Source organism: Lycium barbarum, chromosome 12 (genome assembly GCF_019175385.1).
Source record: "Lycium barbarum isolate Lr01 chromosome 12, ASM1917538v2, whole genome shotgun sequence".
NCBI lineage: Eukaryota > Viridiplantae > Streptophyta > Magnoliopsida > Solanales > Solanaceae > Lycium > Lycium barbarum.
The window spans coordinates 66,756,443-66,779,377 of record NC_083348.1 but is presented as its reverse complement, the minus strand read 5'-3'; the positions used below and the strand labels follow the sequence as shown (position 1 = coordinate 66,779,377).

Sequence of the window (22,935 nt, the reverse complement as noted above, 5' to 3'; positions counted from 1 at the left end):
ATACATGATAAGTGTCTGCACAATAGATTGAATATGATAAAGTTGGTCCAATTTATATTACGATCATGTAGCATAACCAGTGATGGACTATTTTCGTAACACCACAATGATTGTTACAGTTAAATTTGAAAGGAGATTTATTGTGAAACTTGCCTTAGTAATCACATATCTGAATGAGAGAGAAAGGTTAAAAAACATAAAAAGACGACTTCAAAATTCGGAATCATATTGAGATGCTTTTGGGTTAAAGCCCAAGGGGCAAAACTGTGAGACTTTAATTTAGAGATTGAGCTAAAACGAACAATACTTGCCAATTGAATTTAGGCCGGGGCAATTATGATATTTAAGCTAATTAGAGTCTGAAGTGCACAAGTTTTTCTAATTGCTGGTCCACTTTACTCATAGTCTTAATCAATCAAATTGGAGATGAGATTATTTTTAAAGTCAACCGGTAGATAATCGGGAATCGTATGCCATTCGAACTTGTTGAAACTTGTATGTGAAATATTGACCAAAGAATATTACTTTCTTTCTCCCAATTAATGGAGCACGTTTCTCTCTAAATTTATGTGGTACTTTTCGTTTCTCGAGTTTCAAAACTTTATCCAACATTTTAAGACGTATTTTTTCACCAAAGAATTTAAGTTTTGTGCGCCTGGACAAAATTTTTACACCATCAGTTAAAATTTATCTGCTATTACAGGTTACCCATTCTTTTCATATTTCATTTTCCTTTTTCTAAAATTAAACACTGAAGTGCACTTGTCTCTCTTCTTCAAACTCTTCATCTAACTAGTATATCTCTCCTCCAAACCCTCCCTCAATGGTCTCTTTCTTTGATGGTTTTTCTAATCCCGTATGCCTTTATCTTCATGTGATTGAAACACTTAATGCAATCTAAGATTTTTAGTATAGATATTTACCTCAGGAAAGGAAAAAACTGATTTAATTAAATTACAACCAGGACTCTATGGGTCTTTAATATTTTTTCCTTAACTGTAATTATAAAATTACCATGATTCTAATTTACCTGATGGTATAAAATTTTTTTGCGATGACAGTGTACAAAACTTAAACTATTCACCAAATTGGTATGAGAAAAGTTGCAAATTATAGTACTTTTCATGTAGTTTTCAAATATATAAATTTTAATCTTAAAATATTAAGTTAATCTAATCTAATTTAGCTTCAAAATTATGTCAAATTGACTCTCGAAAAGCGAAAAGTGTCACATAAGACGGGGGAGTAGAATTCTACGAGACGAGTCCCTTTCATGCGGAATTTGGATTTGGTAGTTAGCCTTCAATATGGAATGACCTGAGACATGTTAAATTTGTGATATTGAGCATGGAACTTATCTATTTCAATTTTTTTCAACTTTCAAATATTCTTTTTCTTAAACAACCACATATCATCCAATCGACTACTTTAAAGTTCCCCTTGGGGATAGTTGGAATCAATTCATTTTCATTTGTTTTCTAACACAACTTTATAACCGAATAGCTGAAAAACATGATCTCTTTATTTCCTCCTGTTGGGCCTTAAAGTGTTTACATGTGTTTCTTATACGAATCAGATTTATTAACTTAAGAATTTTAACCAAGATTATTAATTCTCTCTATCTGACTCTCTTTCTGCTAGCATATATTTTCGATCAACATATTGTAACAGTTTAACCTACCTTATTTTAATTTTTGGGTTCTTACTTTTACCTTTAATTATTGTTTAGGTGATCTGATAATATAAAAATCAGTGCGTAGAATTCCACTCGCGTCACATGGATGTTCTTGACCAGGAGCGATTCTATGTATTGAAAATAGGTCATATGAACCTATGGTCATTCGACTAAACTCGATATATTATGTATATAAATTCTTAAAATATATCTAATACTAACTGAAAGAACACATGGTCAAACTAGATTGAGTGGAGCACTGGTAAAGTGTTGAGTTTAATCCCTTAAAGTTATGGGATCAAACCCTACTAAATGCACTTTTGCGTCTTTTAAAAAAAAAAAAAATCTAAGATGAACTCATCCTGAGGATGAAATCATGAATTCGCCTCTGTTCTTGACTATTGAGCATGAAAAGCAAAAGATTATATGTTACTCCAATCCCCATAATTAAAGTTGTTAGCATACCTTTGAAAATGAGATGTCACATTCATTGTCAAATTTTGCAAATATATATACACACCTTATCGGTTTTTAAAATTCCTGAATGCATTCATAAGATAACTTGAAGTAATATATATATATATATATATTTTTTTTTTTAATAAATCATCACACATTAACCAAATCAGAATATATATATAGCAAAAGAATTATAGACAGACATCCTGATAGCAGAAAACCATAATTCTTGGGTCAATGAAATGAAAAGCTCCCATAAAATTTGAATGATATATAATTCATTCATTTATATGGGCTCAGCAAAAGAACAAGAGAATGCTTTGGTAAATTGGGCGAAGCTTGTAGCAGGTTGAATCTTTTGGTGAACCAACTGACTCTCCATAATTTCGATTTCCCATAAGGTAGATTTTTTCCTGTGAGGAACATCATGGGTGACAATGTTCCTCCATGGGGGTATCCCTCCAAAGGGTCTCAAGAAATGGCCGTATCGCGTCTTTAGACGAATTTGGTATAACGATCCATCTTGTTCAGCCTCCCATTCTATTGCGGAACTCAGCTTTTTAGGTAGAGTCTGCATGATTTTTCTTGATCCACTAATCTGTTGAGACATAATATAGTTAAGAATGTAGTAATTGAAAGTCTACTATATGAAGCAATAATTTAAGCTTTCAAATCATGAGACGCTCACACACTTCAAGTTGGTATCAAAGCCAACTCCCACCGCATGAAAAACACAAATTTGTGATGGTATATTTACGGCAGGCAAGTCCATCAATCTCGTGATGGATTTGTGACAATCTTATGACGGAATTCATCAATGTGAACGAAGTTTATGACAAAACATATTGATTTGTCACAATTCAATTACACGGTCTATCATAATTCTGTCACAAAATTATTAAAGAAATTAATTAATTTTGAATCTTGAATTACCTTAGGAATTAATGGAACATTTGAAGCTGTCAAGTACTTGCCATAACAACTTTTAAGGCGTAGATAATGTTGGCCATCTAAAAATTCCACGGACCAAAGAGCATTTACTGTTGAGCCATCACTACTTTGGCGTACAGATTTCTCATCTTTGCTTGCTGTTAGGTATTTGCCATTATGCGTTTTGAGACGAATGATTTTTGCCTTCTCCAAGTGCTCCATATTCTAATTATTTCCAAACCTTCTGGTTAATTCAAAATTGATTGGATTAATTACAAGGTTGATTTGAATGTTAGTTTCTCACTTGAAGAGACAGTTCAATTAATTAGGGAAAACAAACTCTTATATACAAACTATGACGATGGCTAATAACATTCAGAAAGACCCTTTTGTATACATGCATGGAGAATATTTGATTCGAGGATTGAAAGATGTGCACATATACTTAAAAGGGTCTTTTGAAATGAAGGAAACTAATGGGAGAAGCCAAACTCTAAAAGTGACATTATTCGAATGATATTACAAATACCTTTTGGTTCTTGTGATGCTTCCTCTTTTATTTCACCACTCTTTCATTGTTTGGCTAAGATACATTCTAGGAGAGGATTTCGGAAGTGGACTCAGATATATGCGGGGTAGAAATTCGATTTAATTTTCAGTTTAATTATTTCTGATCGATATATGTTATATGTCTCTACAAAGTTGGCTAGTGGTATAAATTTATATTTGATATACGAACTCTGGACGACACTCTAGCATATGTTTGACATAAAAAAGCAGAGGTCGAGTAGATCTCAATTACTCCTTTCATTACATTTTATGTGGCATTACTCTTGGGCAATTTGCAGGATTGCCCTTTGTTGGAGGTGGTCTTTTATTTTTACCCTTCAAATTGGCGATCTTGAATTTTGCCCTTTAGGCAGAATTTGCATTGGCACGGGTAGAATTTCTGAAGGCAGAATTTGCATGGCTAGATTTGCAGAATTTTGCCTTGCGATTTTTTTTTAGTGAACTGGGGTTCGAGCCTACAACTTCGGGGTATTAGGCGAAGGGTAAAACTTAAAGACCTCCAATTTGAAGGGCAAAAATTAAAGACCACCCCAAATGAAGGACAATCCGCGCAAAAAAAAAAAAAGTTACTTCTTTACTAGTAGTATTAGTTTGTAAAAAAGAATGGGCAATTCGCAAAATTGTACTTCTTTTGGGGTGGTCTTTAACTTTTGCCCGTCAAATAAAAAAGAATGGGCAATTCGCAAAATTGTACTTCTTTTGGGGTGGTCTTTAACTTTTGCCCCTCAAATTGGTGATCTTTAATTTTAGTCTTTCGCCTAAAACCCATGAATTTCGGGTTCGAACCCTCGCTCAGTCAAAATTTAAAAAAAAAAAATTCGCAAAGCAGAGTTTGAATTTCGTTTTGCCCCTTCTGGCAGACTTTGCCTTGAGGCATATATTTTTATTTTTTTTACTTTTCAAGGCAAACTTTTAGTTATGCCTTAACGAAAAGTTCCGCCTTATGGGACATACTTTTAGTTATGTCTTAACTAAAAATGTGCTCCATGAGACATAACTAAAAGTATGCCCCATAAGACGAAACTTTTCCTTAAGGCATAACTAAAAGTTTGCCTTATAAGGCAAAGTCTATGCCTTAAGGAAAAGGTTCTGTCTTATGGGGCATACTTTTGGTTATGTCTTAACTAAAGTCTGTCTCATTAGGCATAACTAAACTATGCCTTAAGGAAAAGTTTTGCCTTATGGGGCAGACTTTTAGTTATGCCGGATCCGGCATAACTTTAGTTTTTCCCGGCATACACGCCACTCAACCTTGCCTTGCGATTTTTTTTTTATGCCTGAGCGGGAGTTCAAACCCAGAACCTCAGGTATTCACCCACCTTTTCAAGCGAAGGACAAAACTTAAAGAATATGAGGGGAAAAATTTAAAGACCACAAATATGAGAGGCAAAATTTAAAGACCACCCAAAAAAAGGGAAATCCGCGCAAAAAAAAAAGAAAAAGAATGACATCAGTGATATTTAAATATAATATAACGCTTTTCATGTTATCTTAATGACGAAACTTTACACCCACATAAATCTCATAAAATATACTATAATTACGAAGTTAAAAATCATTCGTTTTTCAAAAACTGTCCAATCAGACTATATTACATACTCCTAAATTAAAGTATGAGGAGTAATTTTTCCCGGGTAGATGAGGTTAATGGTAATTGACAGCTTGATACTTTGCCGACTCAAAAAACAAAAAAGTCCTTCATGAATCAAACATTTTTCTAAGGCTGAAAAATTATGAAACCGTGGCTCCCCCACAATTAAAAAAAGTTGTGGTAGACACTGGGTTATTAAAGACCACCCTGTCTGCCTTCTCAAACTCGCCGACAATTTCCCACAAGCATCAAGGACCAGAGTAAACGCATGAGAATCAGGAACTCGACTTTATATGTCGAGTGAATCTAGAGACGGATTCAAGATTTAAATTTTATAAATTTCAATTTTTAATTTTTAGTATTGAATCCATTATATTTTAAAAGTTATGAATTCATATATACTATTTATTACAATTTTAATAATATTTTACATATAAGCTTATATTCTGCGTCGAAAATTAAACCCTACTTATAATGCTAGATACGCCCTGCTGTCCAAAGCATTTGTGCTGTGAAACACTGAAATACACTTGGTTGAAGAGTATGATCATGTGGTGATTAATTAACCATCAGGACAAAAGGAAAGAACAAAAAAGTGAAACATGACTTCTATGCCCATCCACCGTGGCACTGTCGGCCCCTACAGTCGTTGTTTTTAACGGGAAAATCTACACGTAATTACTTGAGTTAGGGAAAAAATGTAAAGCAAAATTAAGAACAATACAATGGCCCTAGGCTAGCTAGTCGTTACCAGTGGGGCACGTTGATTTTTAATTTATGTATCACATAAGAGGCCTCCACCTAGTAGAAATAATATTTGATTTTGTGGTCATTCTGGGACAAAACAAACGACAGAAGTCAGAGTCATTTGTTAGACAAGAACTTTAAATTACAAATTTGTTTCCATGTTGAACAAATATCTCGGGATTATTAGATTGCGGGTCTCAGTTGTAACAATTGATTTATGTTTACACGGACATTGATGCAGGGTGCATATTTTTACATTAGCTGATTAATTAAAAACACTAATAGATTACTTGTATATAATTATTGTAGATTGATAATTTAAAAAATAGAGTAAGTACTAACCTAGTAACATATTTGTTGGGTGTGCGAACAAAGTATCACATTGATAGCTGAAAAGAAAAGAGAGTTATTTATAAGGAGTTGGATACTCTTAATGATGTGAGGCCTTTTTGGGCAAAACCGTGCGGGTTTGGCCCAAAGCGGACAATATCACATCATGTTAAGAGTATCTTTGGGCCGTTTTAGCCCAACAACTGGTATCAGAGCCAATGGTTTGGCGGGACGAGTATGAAGATGGCGGAGTGTGGCGTGAGGCCTGACTTAGTGCCTTTGCCCGTCTATGGGCCGGTTTACGACCTTTACCCGTAGCTTTGAAGACACATTCACTGCCTTTGGACTTCGGTGACCGTAAATACTCTAATAGTATGGGTGGCACACATACATGTTGAATCTCTGACCCGTGGTATGATAATGAGCCACGTGGAACTTAGTTCGAGGGGGAGATTGTTGGCTGTGCGAACAAAGTACCACATTGATAGCTGAAAAGAAAAGGGAGTTATTTATAAGGAGTTGAATACTCTTAATGATGTGAGACCTTTTTGGGGAAAATCGTGCGGGCTTGGCCCAAAGCGGACAATATCACATTATGTTAAGAGTATCTTTGAACCGTTTTAGCCCAACAATATTACACCGACGAAAACTATAGTAATAGTACTCCTTTCACGTCCAATTTTGAAGGGGTAAGGGATTCTTACATACATATTGATTCTAATCCATATAAAAATTCGAGATGTTGGTGTGAGCAAGTCATATATCAAATGTAGTCTTTATGGTATACTATATGAGTTGATTTAAGGAACCGCAAGAGTTATAGTTAGAGCGGAGCAAGGTGTTTAGCCGGAAGATTATATTATATATACTAGACGGCTTATGCCCGTGCTGTGCACGGGCCCAACACTTTAGATTATAGTGCATCTATGTGTATGTAGTTGTCTTTGAATAGTGATTATCTATATATATATATATATATATATATATATATATATATATATATAGAGAGAGAGAGAGAGAGAGAGAGAGAGAGAGAGAGTATATGTTATGTTTAAAACATGATTAATATAACATTGTAGTTTGTGCTCCATATCTAAAATTTTATTATATTAATGTTTGCTACGAATACAAAATCGAAAAATTTATTAATATTTTTTAAAAGAGAAGACTTGTTGTAGAAATTGATTTTCTATCTAAACGAAGAAATACTATTTTTTAATTGTTGGTAAATATTCTCGGTTTAGCTCATTTAACTTGTCATGTTGTCTTTTGCATTAAATTCTATCTTATTTTAAAATATAAATATTTTAAGTATATTTAGTGAACATAATAACTTGATTTTGTCAATATGAGATACTATGTTCAAAACACAATTAATATAACATTGTAGTTTGTGCTCCGTATTTAAAACTTTATTATATTAGTGTTTGCTACGAATACGCATGGTGTTTAATATGGGGCCCACATTTTTTTTAACATTGTTTGTTTTTCAAATGTGGGATTCACTTTTTTTTTTTCAATATTGCTTGATTTTGTTAATATGGGGTCCACTTTTTTTTTTCCCGTGAGTTTGGATGTGGTGGGTTCCACTTTTTTTTTAATACTGGATGGTGTTTAATATGGGGCCCACAATATGGGATTCATTTTTTTTTATATATATTGCTTGATTTTGTCAATGTTGGATACTATGTTCAAAGCACGATTAATATAACATTGTAATTTGTGCTCTGTATTTAAAACTTTATTATATTAGTGTTTGCTACGATTACGCACGGTGTTTAATATGGGACCCACATTTTTTTTTTAATATTGCTTGATTTTGTTAATATGGGGTTCATTTTTTTTTTAATACTGGATGATGTTTAATATGGGGCCCACATTTTTTTTTAATATTAGTTGTTGTTTAATATATATAGGGTCCACAATTTTTTTTTACAATTTTTTTAATGGGCCTGTTTAATATGGGGCCCAATTTTTTATTATTTTTATTTTTTATATATACTATGTTCAAAACACGATTGATATAACATTGTAATTTGTGCTCCGTATCTAAAACTTTATTATATTAGTGTTTGCTAAGAATACAAAGTCTGCACTTTTTTTTTTGACATTGTTTATTTTTTTAATATGGGATTCATTTTTTTTTATATATATATTGCTTGATTTTGTCAATATGGGATACTATGTTCAAAACACGATTAATATAACATTGTAGTTTGTGCTTCGTATTTAAAACTTTATTATATTAGTGTTTGCTACGAATACGCACGGTATTTAATATGGGGCTCACAATTTTTTTTTAACATTGTTTGTTTTTTTAATATGGGATTCATTTTTTTTTTTTTTAATATTACTTGATTTTGTTAATATGGGTTCACTTTTTTTTTCCCGTGAGTTTGGATGTGGTGGGTTCCACCTTTTTTTTTAAATACTGGATGGTGTTTAATATGGGGCCCACATTTTTTTTAATATTAGTTGTTGTTTAATATATATGGGGCCCATAATTTTTTTTTATGGGCCTGTTTAATATGGGGTCCAAATTTTTATTTTTTTTATATGTACTATGTTCAAAACACGATTGATATAACATTGTAATTTGTGCTCCGTATCTAAAACTTTATTATATTAGTGTTTGCTACGAATACGCATGGTGTTTAATATGGGACCCACTTTTTTTTTTTTTTAACATTGTTTGTTTTTTAAATATGGGATTCACTTTTTTTTTATAATACCGGTTGGTATTTAATATGGGGCCCGCAATTTTTTTAAAATATTAGTGGGATCCATAATATTTTTTTTTACAATTTTTTTTTTAATGGGGCCCATCAACGGACGACGAAGAGGGACGACCAAACTCCCTCTTCTAAGTAGTAGAAATATACACTGTATATATTAAATGTCGAATTTCTTGACTTTTTAGTGTGTTTTACTTTTTTCATTTTTTAAAATATTTTTAATGAAAATTTTGACTTTAACGTTAATTATAATAAAATGATTGGAATCGCAATTCTCGATTTTGACTTTTGAGAATGATTTTTTTAATAGAAATCATCTTATTTCTTTTAGTAAATTATACTAGTATGTAGTATTCCCTCCGGATAAAAAAAAAGAGTCACTTAACCATTTGCACACCCCCATAGGAAAATATTAATTTCTAGATAAAAATAGGTAATTTGACTAAACTATCCCTAATTAATAGACATTGAGATTTGATCATATAATACTTAATAGGGGCAAATATGGAAAACAAGGTTAATTCTTTCTTGATTTGCTAAGTGAACTCTTTTTTTGATCCAAGAAAAAAGGTTAAATGAACTTTTTTTTATCCGGAGGGAGTAGTAGGAGTACTATATTCTAGGACAGGATTTCGGAAGTGAACTCAGATATATGCGGGGTAGAAATTCGATTTAATTTTCAGTTTGATTATTTCTGATCGATATATGTTATATGTCTCAACAAAGTTGGCTAGTGGTATAAATTTATACTTGTCACACCCCATTTTAACCGGGGTTCGGATTTAAGGGGTATGACGTATTGGTGATTCCTATTTATTTGTTTTATTTAAGGAGTCGCCACCTAATTAATTTTATGGTGAATTAGGACACCTAGAGGTTAACTAAGGCAAAGTTAAAAACTAAACCTCAAATTAATAGTCTGCTTAACCAGTGTGATTCTAGGTAAGGGTTCTATATTATCCTAAAGGGAAGGTGTTAGGCATCCTTTAGAATCCGTTAACTACGGTTATCCGACCAAACTTAGGTTAATTAATTGAGAGTAAATATAATGTTTAAATTCGTAAATGTTGCTAAAATTTTAAAAGGAAAATAATATTAGTGAAAATAAGATTTACAGAAAATATAATATAAAAGAAAACTTAAAATGCCATTTTTTTTAAAATAGGACTTATAAAGGTTGTTAAGGCTTCCAATGAAAGTATGACAATGCTATTTAAAATATAATAACTTTTTAAGAGAAGATTTAGCAAATGTGAACTTTAGATAGAAATTATATTATGTAAAAAAAGAAGTCTCGACTTGTTTTTAATATGATGAAAATGGGGCATGAGTTTTCTCTTTTTATTAACCTATTTACCTATATTCGGCTAGGAATATGTATAATTGAATTAATCATAAAAATAATATTTATAAAATATACTTGAGTTTATATTTGCGTATTAGTGACGCTTTAGAAAATGTATATGATAGTAAGAATAAAATATGATTCCATTAACTCAAAATACATCGTTATGCTATTTGCAAATTAATAAGTAAAATAAATATTAGATGCTATAAATAGTTTTGACATAAAAGAAAAATGAAGCTTATGGAATTAACTGGTCTTTCTTAAGTTAACTACCCTTTCACTAAAAAACTAAGTCTCATATTAATCTAGTAAGGTTCATTTGGCTAAGGAAACAAACAAGTAAAGTGTTAGTTGCGCAAATACAAATCAAATACATGAAATGAAATAAAGGAGCAAATGATATTAAAATGGGCTCAGCCCATTTTAGGACTGGTGAGAAACTGTTCACACTATTGGGCCTTAGCCCAGAATTTCCGTTTTCTTTTGTTTTGCTGCGGACTGGCTGGACGCGGAAAAGATTTCGTTAGGCTTTTAGCCCAACACCGGATGTGGAAGGAGAACGAGCCTCCTCGGACTCGTATATGATGGTCATGCATAAAAACGAAAGAGAACGATTAGTATATGACCAATAGATAAGATTAAACATGCATAATATAAGTTCAAAACAGACCAGTGAACTAGGTACATACTGTGTATATTTAATGTACACCTCATATATACACATTCGTAAAGCTTTTGCCCCCGTCTTCCCGATGTTGCACAAGTTCGGAGGGATTTCACGAATCCCATGCATGGCTAACACCGGGGAGGGTTCAAGCTTAACCCATAATGACCCTTCTAACCTCCCCATTAACGTTCTGACCACAATATACTCATAATATACACTCGTATACATATTTCATATATAGGAATATCCACTGAACATGAATTCAGAAATAAGCATAATTAAAATTGAAATGAAACTGCACTGTACGTGGAATCTGCCAACACAAATGCCATTCCACGAGATACACATAATGTAGATCAAGTATATTCACCATACTCAACCATTTGAAGAATTTAAATAGAGCATTTTACATATATGGCACAGGCAGAGTGTAAAAGATATGCACTAGTAACACACAACGCATATTGAACCCAAACATGACGGATTTGTGGTATACGAAACACCCACTGAATTCAGGAGGGGTATTTATAATATTCCGACACATTCTAGTCCACATTTTTTCATATTATCAAGACAAACACTAATGACTACATCAAATATCACCCCTGCCAATCAGCTCATGATTCATTTCTACGTTCAGCAATTCTAAATTCAGTCAACGTAATGCACTATTTGAACACAAGATTTAATATATCGTGGAATGACAAAGAAAACAGCAGCCAAGGTGAAAGAGAACAGATGAGTTTCAGCATAAACGCAGAATTCTAACAGGTGCTGAACCATTACTTCTTAACATAAAGTAATTTATAGTCATATAGGTAGAAAAACAGTTCAATACGTGGTTCAGGGTTAAAATCCTTTTCCAGAATTAGTCTACATTGGTTCAATATCAACATTCTATACCAGATATGGGCATTTTCAGTTCCAAGCTCAACCATCAGCATTTATGTTGCTCTGAAATGGGAACTAGTGACTCTAGACTATCATTTCTATATCACAAACCCCAGAAAGGAAATCAGATAGGAATAGGGAGAGGACAAGCATGAAAAAAGAAAAAAATGCTAAATGAAGTTATGTTTTCATATTGAGCTAGAGGGCAAAATATTCAGAGTATACCTGGTATACCTGAAAGGTATACACTGATATGCGACCTTGGTATATACTTGGGTGTATACTAAGGTTCATATACTACGTATACTTCGAGGCATATCATACTACAAACAGAAAATCAGATAGGGAATACGCGAAGATAAGTCAACATGAGTATTTGGGGGCATAAGTGTAGCCAAACAGATTTTAAAAAAAAAAGACATACATGCTTATCCACACACACATATTGCTTTGGGCAGACCATATCAATCTCATTTACTCTAATCTCATCAAAATTTGATTTTTTAACTAAGTCATGTCTTTAACTAATCATCCAAAGTGAACACACTTCCTCAAATATAAGACTTCAAAAGAGGAGTTAGCTTTTAAAATATGAAATTCAATCAAGCATAGAAATGCCCTTTTTCTGCAGCTTTCCACATGCTTAAAAGAAATTGTTCCTCCATTAGTTCCCAAAAGAGATTTTAAGGCTTCTGCCAAAGGGCGTATTCAGACAACAAATAAAACCAACTAAGTCAAGCACTTAAGCTCAATCATAGTTGAACTAAACCTTTTACACATTAAACCAAGCCTGACTTCTCCTAGCATACAACATTATGCCTATAAAGGCTCCACATCCAGATTTAAATGGGCTAAGAGAGAAGACACCCGAGCTCGTTATATATATATATATATATATATATATATATATATATATATATATATATATATATATATATATGAATACACAACAGTTCCATCAACTTGATTCAGAACCAGATTCTATTACTAAAGAGACATTATCATATAGTAAAGAAGATATTTTCATCAAAGAAATCTTAGGGGAACTACTATTAATGTCAAACAGAGGAGCAGCATAGAGAAGCTCCTGATGACATGAATAACTCAAGGTGGCCAGGATGATCAGGAGGTTGGTTACTAAATGATGTGCAACTGCAGGACCAGTGCAGTTTAGATTATAGCTTAGTTTGCAGAGTGTTACTGGGGCACGACACTGCTGTCTACAGCAGTCAGGAACCACAGCTGGTTGCTGTAGAAGTAAGAAGTTCGAAAGCTACTTTTGAGTATGTTTCAAAATACTTCTTTAGATTGTTTAAATCTGAAACAACATCTAACCTCCTCAAGACCATATAAACCAGCCCAAGAACTGAAACTGATGTATGTTAATAACTCCAAACAGCACATCAATTTTACCTTATGCTAATTTTAAACCAGATTTATTCATCTTATCCACAAACTATCATTCTTATCATAGTACGAACTGGATATGCTTTCTCTCTGTTACAATTTCAGCCCTCCATATTACTATGTCATTACTAAATTACATTAAACAATCTTGTGTTATAATCAGAAGCAAACAGAAATCCGTCACAGACTTAACCATTAGTCATGCCTGACCTAACAACAAACATTCAAACAAGCTCAAAATATCCTACTAACTAATTGTCCAGGTTTATACAACGATATGCAACTTAAACCAATCTAGCACGATTAACTCATGCATTTGAATTTACTGAAGCCAATCTATCACACATAATATATGTAATTACACAAGCAGAGCTAAACTCGATGCTTCAAATATCACACAAAAACTAATTAGGTCCGGATTAACATCAACATACAGGCGGGCTTATCAGGCTAATCCAACTAATCAACATATTTAAAACCTAACAAAGATTAAGAAAGCATAGATTAAGCATAAAATAAAAGAAAAAAAAGGGAAATTACCTTCTTCAGGTGCAGCGAAGTGAGGCTTCGGATTCTTCGATCTACCTAAAAAAAAAACACCACGAATCCCGAATTCGTATACACTCGAACTAAACAAATACCAAGGGCAAAAACAACAGAAAAAATGGTTTAATTTTTGACTCGATATCTAGAAATATTGCAACTATTGAGGATTAATATATTTTAGGGAATTTTGGGGTTCAAGATCTTGTTTTTTTTTTCTTTTTTATTTCGAGTTTTTGATCTGATTTAAGTAAGGGATCCTGGATTTCCAAATCTCGTTTTTGCAAGGCAATTTTTGGGGGGTTTTCAAACCTCCTCCTTTTAGGGGATTTTTGCCGCTCCAAACAACAACAAAAAAAACTACAAAATAGGGGGGTTTTGGGGTTCAGGAACTGTGATTCTTTCGTCATTTCCTGCGATTCTCACCCCCTATATAGAGTAAGGAAAAAGAGGAGCGGAGGGAGCGTAGGTGATGATGAAAGAGGGAAGCAGGGGCGGCGGTGAGTGGAGAGTGGGGTAGCGGGAGGAGCGGGGTGGTGAGGACGAAGAAGATGATGATGAAGAAGAGGCGCGGGTGGTGGTGGGGAAAAGGGAAGAGGAGCGGCGGTGGTGGGGTTAGGTGCGGCGTGGTGGGGTGACGATGAAAAGAAAGCGGCGGTGGTGGGGAGAAGAGAAAGGAAGGAGCGGCGCTGAAGGGAAAGAAAGGGAAAGAAAAGAAAAGGGGGGGGGGGGGGGGTTTAGGTTTAGGAAGGGAATGGGCCGTCCGGGTCGGATCCGAAATTTGTGGGCTGGGTCAATTTCTTTTGGACTGGTATTAAATGAATGGGCTAGATTTTATTTTAAGTGATAATGGGCTAGTCCGAAAATAATGTTGTTGATTGGGCTTTGACTTGGGTTGGGATGAATTAACAATGGGCTGGTAAATTAAAAATGTGGACTGATTTTGTGAATTGATCCGAAAATAGTATGAGTTGGTTGGGCTACTACATTTTAAATAAAAGACCTATTTAAATAACTTGTGTTAAAATATTACTCGATATAAGACATGCAATCATTAATGCTCAGATAAAAAATGGCGTTGTAATAGCCGTGCAATAATATTTCGAAAATCCCCAGTAAAATAAATACTATTATTTAATTATGCAAAGATAAATGCGATGCGTGTGCGTAAGCTGGTAAAATGTGCTGAAATGATAAAGATGTGAATAATAATAATAATAATAGTAATAATAATAATAATAATAATAATAATAATAATAATAATAATGGCTAGTAATTGTATAGAATAATGAAATGCCGATATTGATAAAAGGCTAATAATTATAGTAAAAAATAAATATATATATTTTAATTTTTCTAAAAATATTAAAAGCGTAAATAGGTATTTTGGAGGAGAGGCGGGACAAAATTGGGTGTCAACAATACTCCTTCTGTTTCAATTTATTTGAACCTATTTCCTTTTTAGTCCGTGCCAAAATGAATGATCTCTTTCCTAATTTGGAAATAAATTCACTTTATGAATGATTTACAGCCACACAAATTTTCAAGAATTATTTTGAACCACAAGTTTTAAAAGTCTTCTCTCTTTCTTAAATGTCGTGCCCAGTCAAATGGGTTCATATAAATTGAAACGGAAGGAGTATTTGATATACGAACTCTGGACGACACTCTAGCATATGTTTGACATAAAAAAGCAGAGGTCGAGTAGATCTCAATTACTCCTTTCACTACATTTTATGTGGCATTACTTTTTGGCAATTTGCAGGATTGCCCTTAGTTGGAGGTGGTCTTTAATTTTTACCCTTCAAAATGGCGGTCTTGAAATTTTGCCCTTTAGGCAGAATTTGTATGGGCACAGGTAGAATTTCTGAAGGCAGAATTTGCATGGCCAGATTTGCAGAATTCTGTCTCGCGAAATTTTGCCTTGCGATTTTTTTTTTAGTGAGCTAGGATTCGAACCTACAACTTCGGGGTATTAAGCGAAGGGGAAAACTTAAAGACCTCCAATTTGAAGGGCAAAAATTAAAGACCACCCCAAATGAAGGACAATCCGCGCAAAATAAAAAAGTTACTTCTTTACTAGTAGTATTAGTTTGTAAAAAAGAATGGGCAATTGGCAAAATTGTACTTCTTTTGCCCCTCAAATTAGTGATCTTTAATTTTTGTCCTTCGCCTAAAACCCATGGATTTCGGGTTCGAACCCTCGCTCAGTCAATTTTTTTTTTTTTTAAAATCGCAAGGCAAAATTTGAATTTCGCTCTGCCCCATCTGGGAGACTTTGCCTTCAGGCATATATTTTTATTTTTTTTACTTTTCAAGGCAAACTTTTAGTTATGCCTTAAGGAAAAGTTCCGTCTTATGAGGCATATTTTTAATTATGTCTTAACTAAAAGTGTGCCCCATGAGGCATAACTAAAAGTATGTCCCATAAGACGGAACTTTTCCTTAAGGCATAACTAAAAGTTAGCCTTATAAGGCAAAGTCTATGCCTTAAGGAAAAGTTCTGTCTTATGGGGCATACTTTTGGTTATGTCTTAACTAAAAGTCTGCCCCATAAGGCATAACTAAACTATGCCTTAAGGAAAAGTTCTGCCTTATGGGGCCGACTTTTAGTTATGCTGGATCCGGCATAACTTTTAATTTTTCCCGGCATACACGCCCCTCAACCTTGCCTTGCGATTTTTTTTTTTATGCCTGAGCGGGGGTTCAAACCCAGAACCTCAGGTATTCACCCACCTTTTCAAGCGAAGGACAAAACTTAAAGAATATGAGGGGAAAAATTTAAAGACCACAGATATGAGGGGCAAAATTTAAAGACCACCCCAAAAAAAGCGAAATCCGCGCAAAAAAATGAAAAAGAATGACATCATTGATATTTAAATATAATATAACGCTTTTCATGTTATCTTAGTGACGAAACTTTATACCCATATAAATCTCATAAAATATACTATAATTACGAAGTTAAAAATCATTCGTTTTTCAAAAACTATATGTCCAATCAGACTATGAGCCCGTTTGGATTGGCTTACAGCTTAAAGCTGTTTGCAGCTTATAAGCTGAAAAAAATAAGTTAGGGTAGTCCAACTTATTTTTTTTGGCTTATAAGCTGTTTTCAGCTTATAAGCTGCTTTAGATAAACTAAGTCAAATGGGTCCAATTATTTTTTTGAGCTTATTTTAAGCATAAAATGACTTTAAGCTGGCCAGCCAAACACTCAAAAAAGCTGAAAACAGCTTATAAGCCAACTTATAAGCCAATCCAAACGGGCTCTATATTACATACTCCTAAATTAAAGTATGAGGAGTAATTTTTCCCGGGTAGATAAGGTTAATGGTAATTGACAGCTTGATACTTTGCCGACTCAAAAAACAAAGAAGTCCCGCATGAATCAAACATTTTTCTAAGGCTGAAAAATTATGAAACCGTGGCTCCCCCACGATTAAAAAAAGTTGTGGTAGACACAGGGTTATTAAAGATCCTGTCTGCCTTCTCAAACTCGCCGACAATTTCCCACAAGCATCAAGGACCAGAGTAAACACATGAGAATCAGGAACTCGACTTTATATGTCGAGTGAATCCAGAGACGGATTCAAGATTTAAATTTTATAGATTTAATTTTTAATTTTTAGTATTGAACCCATTATATTTTATAAGTTATGAATTCATATATACTATTTATTATAATTTTAATAGTATTTTACATATAAACTTATATTCTGCGTCGAAAATTAAACCCTACTTATAATGCTAGATACGTCCTGCTGTCCAAAGCATTTGTGCTGTGAAACACTGAAATACACTTGGTTGAAGAGTATGATCATGTGGTGATTAATTAACCATCAGGACAGAAGGAAAGAACAAAAAAGTGAAACTTGACTTCTATGCCCATCCATCGACCACCGTGGCACTGTCGGCCCCTACAGTCGTTGTTTTTAACGGGAAAATCTACACGTAATTACTTGAGTTAGGGAAAAAATGTAAAGCAAAATTAAGAACAATACAATGGCCCTAGGCTAGCTAGTCGTTACCAGTGGGGCACGTTGATTTTTAATTTATGTATCACATAAGAGGCCTCCACCTAGTAGAAATAATATTTGATTTTGTGGTCAGTCTGGGACCAAACAAACGACAGAAGTCAGAGTCATTTGTTAGACAAGAACTTTAAATTACAAATTTGTTTCCATGTTGAACAAATATCTAGGGATTATTAGATTGCGGGTCTCAGTTGTAACAATTGATTTATGTTTACACGGACATTGATGCAGGGTGCATATTTTTACATTAGCTGATTAATTAAAAACACTAATAGATTACTTGTATATAATTATTGTAGATTGATAATTTAAAAAATAGAGTAAGTACTAACCTAGTAACATATTACACCGACGAAAACTATAGTAATAGCACTCCTTTCACGTCCAATTTTGAAGGGGTAAGGGATTCTTACATACATATTGATTCTAATCCTTATAAAAATTCGAGATGTTGGTGTGAGCAAGTCATATATCAAATGTAGTCTTTATGGTATACTATATGAGTTGATTTAAGGAACCACAAGAGTTATAGTCAGAGCGGAGCAAGGTATTTTAGCCGGAAGATTATATATATATATACTGTATATATTATATGTCGAATTTCTTGACTTTTTAGTGTGTTTTACTTTTCTTTTTAAAATATTTTTAATGAAAATTTTGACTTCAACATTAATTATAATAGAATGATTGGAATCGCAATTCTCGATTTTGACTTTTGAGAATCATTTTTTTTAATAGAAATCACCTTATTTCTTTTAGTAAATTATACTAGTATATAGTATTCCCTCCGGATAAAAAAAAGTCCACTTAACTATTTGCACACCCATTAAGAAAATACTAATTCCTAGATAAAAATAGATAATTTGACTAAACAATCCCTAATTAAATAGACATTGAGATTTGATCATATAACACTTAATAGAGGTAAATATGAAAAAATAAGATTAATTATTTCTTGATTTGTTAAGTGAACTCTTTTTTTGATCCGGAGGGAGTAGCAGGAGTCCTATATTAGTGAGGTCAATAAACTTTAGAAAAAAGGTTGAAAATAGTATGATCGGATAAAAGGAAAAAGTTAATGTTTAGTCAAAGTTCTCACACAGAGGTTAGCCAAACAAATTTCTACTACCTACCCTCCTATCTGCCCGTTACACAATTAGGACACCTTACATGCATTAATACATTCTTCCTCAATTTCCCGATCTTTATCGCATGTCTGGAACCTCGAGTCTCTGATCCAGGTGGAACTCTACATCAAAAAGATAATTCCTTTTTCGTCATTGAAAATTTTGCATAAAAATTTCATTTCTTTATTGCAGAATTAATTCTTGATGGAATTCTTTCAGAAATCCAAATCTGTTAGGCTCAAGAGCCACCATGAGAAATTCTTACATGCTGATCCTGATCAAGAAACCGTATACCAAGATCGCAGTGGATCTTCAAAATCCGCAAAATGGACTGTCGAATTTCCTGAAGGATTCGACAATGTGATCCGATTAAAAAGCTGTTATGGCAAATACCTTACAGCCTCAGATGAACAATTTTTATTTGGTGTAACAGGTCAAAAAGTTATACAAAGTTTGCCAAGTAAATTGGATTCATTAGTTGAATGGGAACCAATGAAAGAAGGATCTGTAGTAAAGCTGAAAACTAGATATGGGAATTATTTAAGGGCAAATAGTGGATTACCACCTTGGAGAAATTCAGTTACACATGATATACCTCATAGACATCAAGATTGGATCTTATGGGAAGTTGATACTGTTGAGGAACTTCCAGAATCGAACGATGAAAGCATTTCGAGATCGGAATCAGTGGGTGATGATTTGAGCTCATCTTTTCATCTTACAACTGCTAAATTCTCCAGGACTCAGGTTTGTATAAATTCTGCCTATTGTACATTTTGATGCCAAATGGAATCTTTCTTATCGTAATATATAGACTAATAGATTTAAGGTCGTTTGGTTCGTGGACAAAGTTATGCTGGGAATTGTAATGCAGAGATTGTAACAGGGGATTATACAGTACTTATGATTTATTTGGTTCATTAGATCAAAACTAATCTAAAACAGGTGTTTGGTTTAAACTAGAGAAAGTTGGATAACCTTTTGCTTCAAATTTTAACCTACCTTCTTAAGGAAAGGGCTTTGGGAGAATTCCAATTGTGTCATTTACTTGTTTTTATCCAAGTATAGTTAATCCTTGGCTTGTTATCCTAGATTGGATGTGCTATAGAATTATACCAATATTCCAGTACAGAATTATACCAGTATTACTTATACTGAAAATGAAAGTGCAACCAAACAAAGTATATAAATATTACCGAAGTTTCCTTGTTTTGATAATCCCGGTAACAAAACGAGCCCTTAGGATTTAACTTATAGGCTTACAGTCATTGTAACAGGTTACTTCCATTTTTTGTAGGTTATCGATCAATCCATGCTTGATATTAGAAAGTTACTTGTAATTGACTTTTTAAGTGTTCTCATAATGTAAGTTACTATTTACACTGGAATGAATTAAAGCTGATCTCCTAAATTTGTATGAAATGTGCAGTCCTCGGTGAAGTCCGAAGGTAGGCTTATCAATTATTATGTGGCGGATGAAAATGGAAATGTGAATGATTCAGTGGAAGGGCCTTCATTTCAGTTCAAAGGGCATGGATTAGAGGAACTGACTCAAAAGTTGGAAGAAGAAACAGGGCTCGAGAAGATTGTTGTTTGTTCTAGGAACAAATTTAATGGGAATTTATATCCTCTCCGTTTAGCATTACCTCCAAACAATGCAACTATGAATGTTGTTGTAATACCTGCATCGTCTAAAGGTCAGTATACTTAATCCTCTTTTGAAGAATGTACCATCCTTATTTCTTTTCAGTAACCAGCTCGAAAAAGCTTTTGCAAATAGCACGAGACCCATTGTTTTTAACAGCAATGTGACTTTACAATGGCAAATGCATCGTAAAAATGGTTACTTGATCAGATCATGTATGATAACAAGTCTATGTGAGCATTATTCTTTTCATTTGGAAGTAACATTACTGATGTCTGATCGTTCATCTATGTGTACTATGTACTGCTGCCAGTTTCTATGTTTGCATGCCTAAGTACTAACACTGTGATTAGGGACAATCATTAGGCCTTTAATCTTCTGGAATTAGAAGTGCACATAATTAGGATGCGGAGTACAAAATGCTATAATCGAGGAACGAAAGATTGAAACAAAGATCTTTAGAGTTGTTTTTTTTCTTGTCTAAAAGTTTGTTTTTCGTTTGACCAAACACAGTAGTCCTCAAAAGAATCTTTCTTGACTATCTTTAGCATATATATCTAAACCGGGAGCCTCCTTGCTTTGGCCTCTGTATGTTGTTGGTGTTTTCTTCTGTGGTTTTATAATCCTGCATCTTGTTTTATGATTTGTTGACAACAATGGTATTGTGCTGCTGGACAGTGGCAAAAGAACTGATGGCAGACGTTCCCACATCCAAATGGTCGGTGTTGAAGACTCTATCGTGAAACATTATTCCTGTCAACTAGAAAGTATATTCTAAATCTTCCCGAGAACCAGAGGCGGATCAACGATTCGAAGTTTATGAGTTCATATAACGACCTCAAGTTAATATACAATAATAAAGGGTTCATACCCAAATATTTATAGATATTAGGTAGATTTCTTGATACATATACACGATCTGGTCAAAAGTTATTGGGTTCATGTGAACCCTTAGACGTGTGCCTAGCATTTCTTTCTTCTTTTGGTTGTAGTTAGATTTTAAGTGAATGTGGTGCAACCAAGACTTGGTATTTTTGCAGATTCCAGTTGGTAGCATTATTTATTTGTTGAGAGTTGACAAATGCAACTTTCTTCACCTGTGTATTTTGGTTACTTGTCTTTTGGAGATCAAGTTGTAATATTCAATCTTTTCACTTGCAGTAATTATCCTTATGATTTCTGTTCCTTCTTTTTGAACCTCTAACTTATAACAAACTGAGAATCTTAATACTGAGCAGAGTTAGATAACATTTTACAATAAGATACCCTTGGATAGTTTAAACAAGAAATTGGATTCAGAGAAGGTTACTTCTAGAAACTTTCAGAACAGAGGGAAGCCAAGGATTTGGGTCTGACAATCTTGCTCTATTAAATATGCACACTAAAAATCTGTTCCTGCATCATGTCACTGAGATCCAACAAGTGAAATAACTCTATATGGCACCACCAAACATGTATGATGTAACTGGAAATGAATTTGAAGTTAAAAAACACTGAACTCGGTGAAGTTTAAGAAAATCACGTATTTTAATCAAATCACATTTTTGTTGACATGTAACTTATGTTGACGGATAAGTAAATAGTACTCTAGGAAATAGCAAGAGTCGAATACGTGGCGTGTCAGGGCGACTAAAAATCCTGGATTCGACTTTATCGGTGCAATATATCTTCAACACGGCCTAGCCTTGGAACTTGGAGGCAGGCGGTAGTTATTTTTCAAAATATGCAGGGGCGTGGAATTAGTCCTGATAAGTACTGTTGACCATGGAACATGCAGAATCTGTTCATTTAGGGGTTCTTCATCAAGGGAAGTTGATCCATGATTATATTAAGGTGAGTAATTGGTTGGAATAACATGTGTTTATCGGTATTGAACATGTTGATCATATGTATGTTAAGTGTTAAGGTGGATCCGGGATTTAAAGTGTATGGGCTCTGGGTTCTAGCCCATTTGAGTTATTGGTTTCTAAATCATAATTTGTACATATTAAATGATTTTTTTGGATTCTGCATGCCCAACCCACACTGTCAACTCCTTATCCGCCCTTGCTAAGTGGGGGTGTATTCACTTGGCTACTGAGGGATTTTGCAGCATGCCTAAGAGGAATAAGCATAATTTGCAGCAAGGTTTGAGAGTTTGCAGTATGGTTTCCTGAAGCAGCAATTAATAAGCTGTTTGGAGAGGACTGATGGTATTGCCAGTCTGGGGCACATGCATAGCTTCTGAAGGGAA

At 33.9% G+C, this 22,935-nt stretch overlaps 2 protein-coding genes across 3 annotated transcripts; one reads left to right on the top strand and one right to left on the bottom strand.

Moving 5' to 3' along the window:
* Positions 1-2,252: 2,252 nt before the first annotated feature.
* Positions 2,253-3,569, bottom strand: LOC132623711 (uncharacterized). Its single transcript, XM_060338504.1, has 2 exons — positions 3,068-3,569; positions 2,253-2,732 (listed from the first exon to the last, which is right to left on the bottom strand). The coding sequence occupies exons 1-2, from the start codon at positions 3,284-3,286 to the stop codon at positions 2,421-2,423; spliced, it is 531 nt and encodes a 176-aa protein (XP_060194487.1). The 5' UTR covers positions 3,287-3,569; the 3' UTR covers positions 2,253-2,420.
* A 15,448-nt stretch (positions 3,570-19,017) lies between these two features.
* LOC132623434 (uncharacterized) lies at positions 19,018-21,887 on the top strand. 2 transcript variants are annotated; one of them, XM_060338192.1, is made up of 4 exons: positions 19,018-19,171; positions 19,250-19,804; positions 20,487-20,754; positions 21,381-21,887. In XM_060338192.1, exons 2-4 carry the CDS (start codon positions 19,262-19,264, stop codon positions 21,443-21,445), a joined length of 876 nt encoding a protein of 291 aa, XP_060194175.1. In that variant the 5' UTR covers positions 19,018-19,171; positions 19,250-19,261; the 3' UTR covers positions 21,446-21,887. The 2 variants fall into 2 exon arrangements, with proteins under 2 accessions (XP_060194175.1, XP_060194174.1); XM_060338191.1 differs by having other exon boundaries at positions 19,019-19,804.
* Positions 21,888-22,935: the final 1,048 nt, after the last annotated feature.

What these genes read in the sequence shown, in the direction of transcription:
- LOC132623711 (XM_060338504.1), bottom strand. Translation starts at nt 3,286, where the DNA reads ATGGAGCACTTGGAGAAGGCAAAAATCATTCGTCTCAAAACGCATAAT. An exon ending in ATGTTCCATTAATTCCTAAG is followed by an intron (nt 2,733 to 3,067) that starts GTAATTCAAGAT and finishes ATGTCTCAACAG; the next exon opens with ATTAGTGGATCAAGAAAAAT.
- LOC132623434 (XM_060338192.1), top strand. Translation starts at nt 19,262, where the DNA reads ATGGAATTCTTTCAGAAATCCAAATCTGTTAGGCTCAAGAGCCACCAT. An exon ending in CTAAATTCTCCAGGACTCAG is followed by an intron (nt 19,805 to 20,486) that starts GTTTGTATAAAT and finishes TGAAATGTGCAG; the next exon opens with TCCTCGGTGAAGTCCGAAGG. An exon ending in AATACCTGCATCGTCTAAAG is followed by an intron (nt 20,755 to 21,380) that starts GTCAGTATACTT and finishes GCTGCTGGACAG; the next exon opens with TGGCAAAAGAACTGATGGCA.